The sequence below is a fragment of the Dipodomys merriami genome, unplaced genomic scaffold, assembly GCF_024711535.1.
Source record: "Dipodomys merriami isolate MVZ:Mamm:240054 unplaced genomic scaffold, mDipMer1.0.p SCAF_9, whole genome shotgun sequence".
Lineage (NCBI taxonomy): Eukaryota > Metazoa > Chordata > Mammalia > Rodentia > Heteromyidae > Dipodomys > Dipodomys merriami.
Window position 1 is genome coordinate 18,830,131 of NW_027206512.1, and position 14,993 is coordinate 18,845,123.

Consider the following 14,993-nt stretch of genomic DNA (forward strand, 5'->3'; position numbering starts at 1 on the left):
TAGCCAAGGTATGTAAGTATTTCAGATGCCCCTCAATAGACAAGTGGACCAAGAAAATGTGGGATATATACTCAATGAAATTTTACTCACCTATTTGAAAGAATGATATTATATCACTTGGAGAAATCTATGGACCTGTTAAAAATCATGTTAAATGAAGCCAGGCCAAAAGAGACAAAGAATGAATTTTTTTCTCATATGTGGAAGCTAGAACTAATTTAAAAATGTACTAGTAAACACTTTGAGGTTGTATGCAAGTGCACACAAATATATTAGTCGAAGCATGGTATTTTCAGGTGAGAATTCAAACAGTATAATTCCTTAGAAAAAGTTATGGTCCAAGAAAAATAAATACTAGGAAATGGACATTTGAAAGGTGGGAAGTAGGGTCAAAGGGAGAGAGAAGAAAGAGAGGAAGGAATGAGGGAATATACTCACAAAATTTAATGCCTTTCTTACGAAATTAAGAAAATGGAGGAGAGGGGTGGGGTCTCAAGGTATGTGGAAGAATGATGAATGAAGTTGATGAAGAAGCATTGTATTCATAAACTGATTTGTTAAATGGTAAATCCTTGGTACAATTACTACTACTACTACTACTACTACTACTACTAATAATAATAATAGGAAGGTGTTAAACTTAACCAAAATTCTTGGACAAATAAATTGGCTTTCATTGCCAAACGTATTTGGCTAAGAATCTTTGTTGCATGTAAAACCTTGAGTTCAATGAGATATGATAAACAAATGCTTTGAGCAATATTTCTTTCCTGATACTTGTTTTCTTTAGCTTATATTTCCATACAGATTTGTAGAGAAAAGTGCACCAACATTTAAAAATTATTACACAACCAGTAACACATTTTTAACCCCTCAGAATTTCATCATTCTAACCATCTAACCAATCAGTGTGGTTCTCTGTGATATTACTCTCAGTATTTTCGTCTTTTTATATAAGAACTTAGAAATATAACCAACCTATTAGGCATTCCACAAAGCCCAAGGCATATTTTTTTTAATGCCTCTGCCATTGAACATTTCTGCCTCAGGTTTTTATCTGTTTTCTTTTTAGTTTCAACCTTTTATTTGAACAAGAAAAAGCTTTTGGTTGAGAAAGAAAAGTGGAAAAAGCACCCCAGGCTTTGGAACTTTTGGATAAAGCTGAGATGTGGGCAAAAATAAAAATACTGTACAGAAAAGCCCCCAACTGTCCATAGCACCTAACCATGTCTGTTAGACTCATCTGCATTCCTTCCTTTCACCCCACTTCATTGATCTTTATTGGAAGCCTTCAGTCCTGGCCTAAATCTCACTATTTATTTGCTTTGATAGACTTGAAGGGGAAAAAAATCCCCACCTATGACATCTTCATGTGTGTGAACACACTGTGGTTATTGGACCTGTTCCCAGGATGTGTTTACTCTTGTCTGTATGATAGATTAGATGTAATTTTGTTTCTTAAACAGCTAAGGACAATTAAGAGGTCTGCAAAGATGGTTTGGGTTATAGTTCACATACAGAATAAATCCAATCACTGTAGAGAGCACTGAAACACAACTTACGGGAGGGGATGGTGCTTCTCAGGGCCTATGATGACCTTGGACTTCCCAAGGATCCTGAAAGAACACTGCATGGGGGTCATGCAATGAGGGGCATTATCCTTTGCTTGTTTTGTAATTAATGGCTTCTCCTCATACCTTCCTGAGTTTAGAGCAAAGTCATCTAAACATTTATAAGGTTAACTATGACCTGACTAAGCAACACTTCAGTCTAAAAACAATGTGGAATTTCTGGAAATTGGATTCAGGGTAAGAATAAGCTAGTCGATGAGCTGCTAGTCACTTTAGTAAGAAACCTATTTGTTTACCCCTTCAATATCTTGCTGGACAACTACCTCTGATGGCCAACTGTTAGTTATCTCAAGTTCAAATTGTCCAAATGTAAGTACACAGACTTCCTCACTGCCTCTTAAACTGACTATTGGCCCTTGGTAAATGGTTGCAACCATGTTTTTAATTTCCAGGAAACCTAGCAATCATCTATGAGTGCTACCTCCTTTCTCAGATCACTTTCTGTTGCTTCTGTTAAGAGCTGAACCACAAGAAATTGCCATTCTTTGCTCTTTGTTGACCATACAATAGCAGTCAGCCAGTAGTCAACCTAAGGTATCATTTGTTCCTAGGGAAGCCATAACTCCTTCCCTTCATCTCTCCACAGTTTCGTCATTGACACTCTTGATCTCTTGGCTGTATTTCTGCAAAGGTCTTTCTATTCTAGTGTCATTTTCTTCAAAGATGTCTTTAGATCTTTCTCTTCACAGAAATTACAACCGTGACACTTCTTGCTTAAAACCCTTGAGAGACTTCTACAGCCTTATGACAAAACTTGCTCTTCTTAAACCAAAAGACTCTGATTCCTTCTACATAATGTCTCACCACTCGTATGCCTAGGGCTAGTATTCTATCTAGGCTTTATGAGTAACTGAACAACTGAACAGAAATGGGATTTCCGGATTGCTCTACACTTCAAGTTTCCATGTCCCTCTAATTTTCAATCACCTTTCAAAATCATGTCAGTTATGACATGCTCCGGAAAGCTTTCATCCACTCTCATGTACAACATCTAGTCGGTGGAGGAGGGGTTCTGTGACAAAGACTTATCTCAGATCTTGGGCTGTGCAAAGAATACCATGAAAATATACTAATTACATATCCTCTTCTATAATGAGCTGACCTGTGCCCCTTATAAATTCACATGTTGCAACCCTAATCCTCAAAGTATCATTGTATTTGGATATAGACAGGGCAAATATAGAGGTAATCGAATTGGTGTACTTCTAAGACAGAGAGAATAGAGTGAAGAAGCAACAAGAGGAGGCCATGTGTATACTAAAGAATCCTTAGAGGAAATAAACTCTGTCAGCACCTTGATTTTAGACTTCCAGGCTCCATAACATTATAAAATAAATGCTGGTTAGTGAAGTAACCCAGACTCTGGTATTTTGCTAGAGAAGTCCTAGCAAATTAATATAACTCCCTTCACTAATCGAAGTTTTCGAAATACAAGCAACACATCTTATTCATCTTTGTATCACCTGAACTCAGGGCAAAGCCCATGCTAACAAGGCCTATCAGTGTAAGAAACAAAAATGTGATAGACCAGCAAATGAATGAATGTGTTGCCATGCAACAGAGAAAAGCAAAGTGTTTCAAAAAGTTATATGTTTGGCCCAGAGCACTGAATCATAACTTTACTCCTAGCTACCCAGGAGATAGAATTAAGAGGATCATGGTTCAAGGTCAGCTCCGGCTGAAAGCTTGCAAAATCTCATCTCAACCTACAGCTGGATATGGTGCTATACACCTGTCATCTCACTTATGTCAGGAAGCATGACTAGGAAGATACTTCCGGCTGATAGACAAGAATCCAAATCCCACCTCAAAAAGGAACCAGAACAAAGAGGACTAGACTCGTGGCTCAGTCAAGTGCCCACCTAACGATTACAAAGCACTGAGTTCAAAACTTAGTACACCCAAAACAAAAGCAAGAAAAAAATGAATAGAAGGAAACGATGAGACAATAAAAGAAAAAGTAAAGGGAGAAGAGGAAAAGAAAAGAAAAAGAAAGGAGAGAAAGAAAAGAGAAGAAAAGAAGAGAAAGGAAAAGAGAAAAAAAGGAACCCAAAAGAAACGGAAGAAAAAGAAATGTATATATTTACTGAAAAGGTAAATATACTTCTCTGAAAGTTCAACAACCGGAAGTACTAGTCAAACTTCTCCGTAACAAACATTATCATACCACTCCTTAAAGGATTTCCAGACAGGTGCCAGTGGCTCGTCCTGTTATCCTAGCTGCTCAGGAGGCTGAAATCTGAGGATCACAGTTCAAAGCCAGCCAGGGCAGGAAAGTTCGTGAGACTCTTGTCTCAAAGAAATCACCAGAAAACTGGAAGTGGTGCTGTGGCTCAAGTGGTAGAGTGTTCACCTCGAGCTGAAGAGCTCAGGGAAAGCACCCAGGCCCAGGGTTCAAGCCCCACGACAGCCAAAAAAAAATGTGTTAAAATAATAATAAAAATAAATGAATAAAGGATTTCCATGCACCAGACAAGGGCTATGTTACTTAATTACTACCTTACTAATTACTCAGTTCAACTAATTCCCAGGACAGCCAAAGTTTGTCCTTGCCAGGTTATTTTTTGGGACCTGTTCTAAGACTGGGGACTTCTAGAGTCATTTAGTTCAGTCCCATGATTCCATATTCTAATGGTCTTCTATTAGCCTTAAAAAATTAATGTAACTCCTAATCACCTAATTTACTATCAATGAGTACTCTGGACATTGGAGAGAACAGAGCTCATGAAACATTAAAATTTTCCAATCTCCTATATAAACATTTATTTATAAAATATGTTCCAGCATAAAATTTTAAGAGTCTACACACAGAAAAAATTAGAAATGCAAAAACCATCATGAAGGTATAGATCAGGTACTACTTTCCCAATCTCTGCCCTGAAGCTCTTCTCTTCTTGCTCTACCACATTCTTTCACATAACTTACAGATTTCTTGATTTGCACACACTTAATCAAGCTATAGCTTTTTGTAAAACTCTGCTAGCCTTCAAGATCCAGTTCAGCCTTTTGGGCTTGAAACTTCAGGTTCTCTACATTCTGATTTCCAATGAAGACTTCCCAGCCACTTAAAAAAAAACCCTAATATGGTTTTAACCACAGTCTTCAACGGTATCATAGTCTTCCCTCAGGCTGAATAACTAATGACCATAGATGCCTCCCACCTATGTTTCACCTCTGGACCTGCCTTCTGGTGGAACCATTCCCAGAAAGTGCACTTGACCTCACTGTGTCTAACTTAAGTGCTTCTTGTTCTAGAAACATTGCAAGTTCCATCTCCAGGATACTTCCCATATCTTGCTACTTCTCTATTCTCATCCCCTCATGTCTGTGTTACAAAACATAAATTGCTTGTTACTCTTTGCTAACTGTGTCTTCAGTTCATCTTCTTAAGCTGCGTGAAAGATATCTTGTCCCCCATCCCCTTCCACAGGAACTTGGAAACTTGTGCTTAGTGGAACAGCAACTATCACTAATTTGTTTTTTGTTGTTTTTTTTTTTTTTAACCATGTGCTATGGCTTGAGTATGATTTAGGTTCTCCAAGACCCCATTGTGTTTAAAGGCTTCGTCACCAGGGTGGTGGTACTGAAAAGTGGTAGAAGCTTTGGTGGCCTGGGAGGACACTCTTGGGCCACTAGAGGATGCCTTCGGAGGGTACCATGGGACCTTACCTTTCCTTTTACTTCATGTTTGGTAATGTACACTCTCATACCTGTAATGCTTCCACTATGATATGACATAGCTGACAGAGAAACCCTCACCAAAACTAAGCCAATGCCAGTTTTTTCACTCTAGCAAAATTCGGAGCTAAATAAACTTTTTTAATTTTTATAAGTTACCTATCTCCAATATTTCATGATAGCCAACACGAAGCTGATGAATACATCATTCTGAAAACCTTTAATTATCAAGGTAGCTGCTCCTGTATATCCTCATGTAAGGGTCAGAGCTAAATGCGAAAGAAAGCTATACTTACAAATTATAATAATAGCTACCCCCTGGTGTCACCAGAGTCTCCTTAGGGAGTAGGCAGTGATATCTCCCATTTACTCACTTCCAAGACAGTTCTGAGTACAACCGACAGAACTAACATTAGACTCACATTCTACCACAGGTAGGGAGGGCTTCTGGTTACTCCTCCTTTATTTCAGGGTTGGGGATACATAATATGGGATATATGCTCTACCACTGAGCTATGTCCCCAGCTCTCTGAAGTCTTGTCTAGGCTCTGAGCTTCTACTTTTGGTTATCTCAAAAATGTTCCTACAGGAGGATAGGAAGGGATGGGAAGGGGAAACAAAGGAGGAGGCTATAATGCTTGATAAGAAATGTACTCATTATCTTGCCCATGTAATTGTAACCCCTCTGTACAGTATTTTCACAATAAAAAAAATAAAAATTAAAAAAAATGTTCCTACAGTCTCCATGACTGTGCAATTGAATTCCATTCATTTTTAGCTGTAGTCCTGAACTTGATATTTTCTTCAGTTTTCTCAGGGTACACATCTTGACCCCAGTGTCTAGTCTTTAGATCATGTGCAAAAAGAACTGATCACCTTAGACCATGGCAGCACCTGCCATATTTGGAGCACTGGCACTGACTTGTTAGGACCCACTCCCGCTAGACTAGACGAGAGAGATATCTGTGCCATCCCACACTGAAGGTGCCTAACAGACACTGTGATCCAGGCAATCACTTGAATGTCCTTCTTGTCTGAGGACCAGCCCTACAGCCAGGTCATATTTTGCCAGGTCTTAATTTTCTCACCCACACAAATGGGAAATGCCGACAATGCCTCCTACTCAAACCATTCAGAGCTAGGATAATGGCTGCTAGTAGCAAATCTTTGTGAATTTCCTCTACAACTTAATAGAGAGTGTACACAAAAAGAGTAACAAACTTTACACCCTGCTCTTTAGAATAAGCTCTGGCACGATCATTGCTATACTCATGTTTCCCTTTGTATTTTGAGCCTCTATTACTACTCGAACTACTAGACACTCAAAACAAGAGTTTTCTATGTTCTTCTCTAAATGGATAGGTGAACACAAATGAGGTATGACTCTAATGTTATTGAAATCTCAGAAAGTTTTCTTTTCTTTTTCCTTGAGAAGTGAGTTCTAGAATAAAGATAAGAAAAAAAATCCCATTTCTCAAGACAAATGGGCTACTTTTGGATTAATCTCCTTACAATTTTGTGCTGGGCCCATGGCAAAGCTTGTCTGTGGCAAAGGCAGGAGATACTATAGACAAAAGGAAATCGTGTTGGAAGCAAGTTTTGAAATATGTTTTATAACCTTAAGATGAAGTCACTATTGTTGCATATAAAAGTATCACATTCACCCCCTCTTAGTAGGAGACTCTAAGGTATTTTTTTTCAGGATTTGTATGTATTATGATAAAGCCCATTTGAGTTCACAAATATTTACAAAATGCCCAAGGACAAACATTGAGGTGCATTCCCACACTAGAAAAAAAGACCCCCAAATCCAAGACCCAAGGACAAATAGAAGACAAAGAGAAGCTGCCTGGAAAGGTTTCACTCACCAGCACAGTACCCCACGAGGTTGAGGAACTGTTCCTCCTTACAGCTGATCTGGCAGTGCCCACTGGAAAGAGTGACATGAGGGTGACAGGAGATACAGTCAGAGTCCAATGGCCCATTGCACTGCCTACAGGTTGGATGGCATTCTAGGAAGAAAAACAAATCGGGATTGGAATTAGTAGCTCAGCACATAAATGTATGGACTAGGCAACACAGTCCATCATTTCCAGTTCTAGTCATCTTCTAAAGATTCCTAGCAAGCACCTCCATCCTAGACGGAGAGACTATACTTCTGGGCTCAATCAGAATTCTGTTCACGAATATAACATGGAATCTAGAAGTGTAAAGACTTCAGCCAGAGGAACCAGGGTGGCTGTCCTCACTGGTGTAAATAAGGAGATTATAAATCAGAGTCACAGAGCAGAATCATAGGTGCTTCGCTTTCTCTACTCCAAAACACCATGATTCAAAGACAGTGGGACATTTTCTTCCCAGGAATTCCTTACAGACAAGGGGAGGGGAGACATAATGAGTGAGACTGAGATACCTCACTAAAGTGAATTGCCAGCCCTGCTCTCTCTCGCTCAGGCCCCAACTAGCATTCCTGTTTTATCAGCTATACTTAATTAAAATGAGAAGAACAAAAAATGTCCTATTTCAGGAGGTTATCATAAGCTGCATCTGAAGTCCAATTCCTTAGACAAAATTATGTTAAAGCTATGCCTGCCCTAGAGGGAAAAACACCAAGTTAACAAGAGGCACAACACTGCAAAAAAAAAAGTGAGTAAGTGAGTTGCTGTCTTAAAGATAAGGGTAGCAAGGAATCAAAGAAGGTCACAGCTGCTGCAGTGAGTGCACGGCAGGAGATTTAAGAATTTCTCTGCCAAGAATGAACAGGTCTAAGTGTGTCTGATTCCAAGGGGTGAAGGTGAGGCATAGGAGTTGAGGAGAGCTTGCTGGGACTGATGAATGTTCTCCTGGCACATGGGTAAAAAAAAAAAAAATCAGACACAAATTCCAAGCAAAACCAACAGCCTCTTCCTTCTGGCAAGGGGCGAGAGAGAGAGAGAGAGAGAGAGAGAGAGAGAGAGAGAGAGAGAGAGAGAGAGAGAGAGAGAGAGAGAGAGAGAGAGAGAGAGAGAACAAGAGAGGAGACAGAAACAGAGAGAGATAGAGGAAGGGAAAAGGAGAGAGAGGGGAGAGAAAAAGAGAAATAAGTTGCAAAACTTTAAAAAATAAAATAAATTTGAAAAGCAAGCAAGAAAATGAACAGGTACTTGGAAGAAGAGCCCCATTACCCCTTCTGCATTCCTGAGCCTTTCAACTTTGAAAATGCCAGCAAAAGATACGTTGGATTTTCAATGATTTCCTACCACCCACTTCCTCCTCCCTGACAGAATATTTCTAGTGACCTGGTGCCCTGCAGCTGGTGGTACCATCCATCTGCTGATTTCCCACAGACAGAGAAGAGTTAGAGCTACTCAGAACTTTTCCTTCTCCAGACAATTTTACACAGAGAGACTGCCGGGGCTGGATGAAAGCTCTTAAGGATAAAAACGGCTTTCAAGGGCAGCCCTAATGACAGGGAAACCAGTTCCATTGCCTGCAGAGCTTGAGTACTTAAAGCAACTCACCATGGGCCTAGAGAGATTAAAGGTTATTTGGGAAAAGGGAAAAATTCCAGATTAAAAAAAAATAAGCTTCAGTCATCCAAATTTGTACTTACTCTAAATTTCCTCCTTGAAATTTAAGACTTGATGAATTTGAGGAATGTTAACTTATTTTTAAAATATTTTATAAATTTATGACAAGTTTCCTGATTCCAGAGACATATGCGATATAATTTCATTGCAATGAATATCTTCCTTCCTATCAAAGCCACAAAGATCTGTTTTTGGAACTGAAATAGGACTCAGGATAGAAGGTTTTGTCTTTTTCCCTGTATAGTGCTATAATGAGGTGCTTAAGTTTTTTTTGTGTGTGTGTTTTTTTTTTTTTTACTATTTTCTCAATTCAATAAAACTCTATACTAATCTAAATTAGTAATTTTCAGAATTTCTGTTACTAAAGTAGAAGGTGCTCTTAAAAACATATTGGACTGGCATGCCAAAGAAAAGGAAAGATATTTATCTTCCTTCCCTTTTGCTCTATTCTGCTGTAGCCTTGAGAAGTGAAGCTAAGAATTGCAGTTAGCTGTGCCAAATGCCTAGTCCTTTACAAATGCTTTCATATCTGCAGTAGCTTGTCTCCAAGGCAACCACATCAACATCACCCTTTATTGTATGCAGAAGCTATTCCCCCACTAAGAGACACCCCTATCCCTACACAGGGCTGTCCTGCTTTAATCAATAACATGTAGCAGAAGTGAGAAAGTGAGACTTCTGAAGGTGGGTCATAAGAAGTTGTAGCTTCTGTTTTGGTCTCCTAGAATATTCATTCCTGGGGAAGAGGCTGACATTGAAGAGACTGCCATACTGTGAGGAACCTCAATTATCTCTAAGGAGTCTCATAGAATAAGAGATTCTTCATGACCCAAGCGATTGTATGTCACCTACAGAAGCCTAAGAGAGCTGTCCATCAAGTCCCACATCTGGAAAAGGCAATGACATATTACTAGTTTTATGCCAATTAATTTGTGTTGTTCTTAAGATAAATACAACAAAACCTAAGAGAGAGAGAGAGAGAGAGAGAGAGAGAGAGAGAGAGAGAGAGGAAGAAGAAAGAAGAAGAGGCAGAGGTAGAGGAGGAGGAGGAGGAGGAGGAGGAGGGAGATTAAAAGATCACCTTAGAATCCTATAGTATCTTAAGACTCAAATTTCAAATCTTTCCTCCATTTCTTTTGTAAAAAGGAACAAGAGATGGGTGTGAGGGGTGCTAAAGGAGTAGAATAGTATCGAACTATGACAAGTAGTGTGTGTGTGTGTGTGTGTGTGTGTGTCTTCGTTTACAGTCTTTATACAACAAAGTACTTATGACTTAATGCTTGGGAAGAAATAAATATAAAATGCATAGTTTTAACTTGTTCTCAACCATGTAATGGCTTCTCAAAAGGAGAAACCTAAAAGGAACACATTACTGGGTTACAAGTTGTTGCTTTTGAAATATGGGATTATCAGTGACTCTCACCTTCAAACTCCTACTTTTTTTCCTAATATGAACTTTTAAACATGCTACAATGTGCACATATTCCTGTGATGAGAGAAAAAGTTTTAAACTTTAAAAAAGAGCTGGAGTAACAAAGAATTGTGCTGAAGCAAGTTCAAGTTCTTAAAGGACGTAAGAATCATTACTTAAGCCGAGCACCAGTGGCTCACGCCTGTAATCCTGGCTACTCAGGAGGCTGAGACCTGAGAGGATCATGGTTCAAAGCCAGCTCGGGTAGGAAAGTCTGTGAGAATCTTATCTCCAATAAACCACTAAAAAACTGGAAGTGACACTATGGCTCAGGTGGTAGAGTGCTCGCCTTGAGCTGAAGAACGTAGGGACAGTGCCCAAGCCCAGAGTTCAAGCCCCGCTACAATCAAAAAAAAAAAAAAATCATTACCTAATCCATAAGGATATTTCTCTTCCTAGAACATGACCTTTCAGCTAAGATAAAACCTAGCTCACAGTTTATTCAAATATTATAGTCCCTAGAGCAAAGCTGATTCTAATTTTCCTCTTCAATCATGCTTCCCTATTGGAAGAGGAAAATTTCACTCATTCTTCTTACTCCATACTTTTTGCACCTGCCAAACTGAAGACAAGGATTTACAGCCCAACACTAGTTCCTGGTATGACAAGGTTTCTAATTACAGTGTCTCTATACATTGTATAGAGAAAACATAGGTCCAGAGTCTGTGTCCCAGCATGTTACATACTCACCTGTGCAGCTACCTTCCTGGTTAAAGTAGCCCTCGGGGCACTGAGAGAGACAGAGCCCATCTAACAGTACATGAGAAGACTGGCAGACTGTGCAGTTCTGGGAGCTCTTTCCTGAACACAGGAGACAGGACTGGTGGCAAGCTGGGAGAACAACAAAGCAAAGGGAACAATCAATAAAGCCCCACATGCAGCAGATAGCAGCTCTGTCTCTCCTGTTAATATGCCTGGTTGGAATATGATGTTCACTTGGTTTTCCAAACAACAAACCATGAATCTTTTGTAATTTCTTCAAATGAGGGTTTCTTTCAAAGCAAGAACTTGTGGAACCCAGAGGAAGGCTACGAAACACACACAGGCACTTGTAGAGTCATACATTTCTTTCTTCCCTTGTTTCCATTCTCAGAGAAACTGGAATTAAGAACAGGAAGCTGCAAACACAGTTCTATCTCCCTGGGGAGAGCTATCACTAGATGCCCCCTGCTTATCAGGTTGCTTAAGTGAAACCAAAGAGGTGATAGAGCTGTATCTAACAACTCCAAAAGGTTTATGTGCTTTCTACTCTATGATAGAAGCTGGACATTCCCAGATGGTCAGCATTCAGAGCTATTCAAAACTAGTTGCAACAGACAGGCAATAGCTGAAACACAATGAATGTGGGAAACAAATTATCAGAGAATCAGAGTGTTAAGTCACAGCTCTATGTGAACTTGACAGAGTTAGTGATTTCTCCAGGCACCTGCTTACTCATCTATAAAACAGACACAAACAGTACATACTACACACAGTGTTATGAACATTAATTGGGCTGATGTATGTAAAATTCTTAGTATAGTGTTGGACACATAGTAAGGCCCTAATAAATCTTACTACTATTTATTAACATAGAGTGCTATGTGAGTACCTACAGGTACAAAGAGAATAAAAACAGCATGGAAGAGAAAAATATCTATGGTTGCCTTCATCAGACCTTTAAGGATAAAGGCGGGCAATTGCCTTATTTCCCTTGGATGGTGAATGTGTTCATCCTGCCATTTTATCTACTCTATTTCTAACTGGCACAGGGTACAATGCTTGTCCTGGAAAGAATGTCCCTTCTCAGGGCTACATTACTACAGATAGTCAATAATTTGCTTGAGAGTGTTTCATAATGCAATCTAATCAATCAGAGCCCACATCTCTAACACTTCCCTACAAACTCTTACATGCTAAGTCACAGTTCAGCTACTGAATAAGACAAAGCCCCATGACCGTCCCCATGTATTTGTTGGCCACATTCTGCCCCATAAACAAATCCACAAAACTGTAGAGCCATTCCTTCTGAGTCTCCTCCTGCTTTCTCTATTAAATACCCAGAGGACTTACAGACCAGTAGACTTAGAAGACCCAGATAAAATTTTATTGCGATCTCTATGTCTATAACTCCTAATAAAGTATAATATACATATACCATCTTTACACACTAGTAGTTAGTATTCAGTTAGGACTTCTGCTCCATCAGCTCTGGTTGATCAATAATCAACTACTTTCACTGATTAGTACAGGGTTATTGTCCCAAGCATTTCTAGTGATAAGTGACAACCTAGGCCCCGCCCCTAGCATCATGACAATATCATTCAACATCTGTAAGTTTAACATCTGTGCCAGAGGCCACAGGGCTTGCTCCCGAGATGAGACCAATGCCCGTATTAATTGCCTTGAAAAAGATTGCTGTATAAACTTTTTTGTTAGCACAGGCCACCGGAATATTTTCCTAAGACTTCCTAGAATCTTTATAAAAGAAAATGGAAACAGTAAAGTGAACTTTAAACAAATATAATGATATACATTAACCCTTTACTTAAGATATGTATAATACAAGATGAAAAAGCATGGAAGGGTGCCTCTGGTGGCAATATTTCACAAAACAGTTAAATTACAGTCTCAGCACAGTACTTTTCAGGAAAAAACAATTTGCTTTAACATGATAGTTCCTACACACCTAAATATATAAATATACACATATATAATACAAATAGGCTCACATTTAGTCTGTTAAACTCCTAGCTCTCTCTGTTACATCTCCTGAATGAGAAATAAAAATGTAACACTATGGAGCTCAAAACTTTAGAAAGATAAATTAATGCAATATAAGCACAAACATGTTTTGATTAATTCTATTTGGTCAAGCAGTCAGTATGAATAAAAATTATTGTTTGATTAAAAAGGGAAGCAAAGTAAACAAGCTGGAAGGTTGGTGGGCCCAGATGTCCAAGAGAAAGGCTCTCTGCCACCAACTCAATTTTAGAAATATCCACAGAACATCACCAAGGCCAATGTCAGAACTGCCTTCACTAGCAATGGGTAAGAATCAAATAGATAACAAGCACAAAGGTTTAGGAGATGCTAAAATGAAGATCTCTTCATTCTTTTTTCTCTGCAACATTCTGTAATTCAAGAGATATTTATTTGCATCTTTAAAACAACTGCATGCAAGTTAGATGCTGTATGGAGTTGGGAAATGTCTACAAGATTTCAGTGATTTGTATTAAGCTTGATCATTCCATAGAAGCTTATTTCATAACAGTAGTTCTGTCTTAAGTCTTAGATCCTTCAAGGTAGACTAACTCCATTACAGAGCATCTATGGAAGACATTTGAAAGAAGTTTTATGAATAATTCCTCCACATAATACAAAATTTTTAGAGACTGTCTTTCCACATGATGGCTGAATATATTTTTGAAAGAGAATAACTGATCTATCTAGGTACTGAAAGTGTCCACATTTAGAGTCCTTAGCTGGTTGTTAAGTCCACTCAACCTGACTCAAGCAAAAATGATGCAATTTCTTGCTCCTTCTTTCCTTTCCATTATAATTTCAAACAATTGATACTATTTCTCTTTTCAATGGTAAAAAAAAATGGCACTGTATCCCTACTTTCATATCATATAAAATTTCATGGCTTCTTGTATCAAGGGCAATTTCTGAGGTAGACTTCTCTCAAAATAGGATCTAGATATCAAAATCCTCCAGGACATACGATCCTGGGATGAAATGGGATAAAAATTACAGAGTGAAGTGAAACAAATTCAATCTCCCCTTTCTGTCTCCCTTTTCCTTCTCATACCACCCCTCCCCCTTTTAGTGAGTATGTAATAGCTCCTGAATTTTCCTCAACCCAGACTTCAATTAGATTGAGAACTCTTTTAAGAGAGAAACTCACACCTTTTCCACCTCTGTAATTCCCTCAGGGCCTGTGACAGTCCCTGTTACTGGCATGTCAGAAGCCCCATTTGTGACTTTCTATACAGCAAGTGTAAGAAAGGTTCTCTGTCTCTGAAACTTTCTTAAGCCTCTTTCTCAGTCCATATGATACATATTAGAGCTTCCCAAAATTCTACCTTCTGCCCCTCTGCTTCTCACTCTCAGGTAACTCACTCATTCCTTCATGGACTCCATGCTGGTGAGTCCCAAGATCATAAGTGCAGCCCTGGCCTTTTCCTTCAACTCCAGTGCTTGAAATCTACTTCCTAGCTAAGATATCTATATGGTCTTTATAGGTGCCCCAAACTCCTCCTTTCCCAATGCTATTTCTTATCCACTTCTTAGTTCATATCACATCCAATTCACATAAGTCATGACTTCTGCTGGAAATTGTACTAACCTTTCATGCACCTGCTCTCACTTCAAGCTTCTCCAGCCCTGGGGCTCCTTGGTACAGACCTTCAGGACCACTCATGAGGACTAGCGCTGCTGCCCCCTAATCAGTCCCACTTGGTTTTCTCCCCATTTATCTGCCACATAAGCACCAGTGAGATTATTTATGAAATTCAAATTAAGCAAATTATCCTCCCTTTTCTAATCTGTTAGTGTTCCATCAATACCAACAGTATAAATGGTGAACTTAGTACATAAAGCATTTCGTGACAGGACCCTTGCTCCTGTCTCCACTATCACACTTCCAGCTCTCATTGATCT

General features: G+C 39.1%; 1 protein-coding gene across 2 annotated transcripts in view; it reads right to left on the reverse strand.

Moving 5' to 3' along the window:
- Fras1 (Fraser extracellular matrix complex subunit 1) overlaps window positions 1-14,993 on the reverse strand; it is a 442,940-nt gene that overhangs the window by 199,329 nt on the left and 228,618 nt on the right. For both annotated transcript variants that reach the window (XM_070012597.1, XM_070012596.1), the window contains exons 19-20: window positions 11,040-11,180; window positions 7,178-7,321 (exon numbers count right to left, since the gene is read on the reverse strand). In XM_070012597.1, coding sequence (XP_069868698.1) covers window positions 7,178-7,321; window positions 11,040-11,180 — 285 coding nt within the window. The remainder of the gene's footprint in view (window positions 1-7,177; window positions 7,322-11,039; window positions 11,181-14,993) is intronic.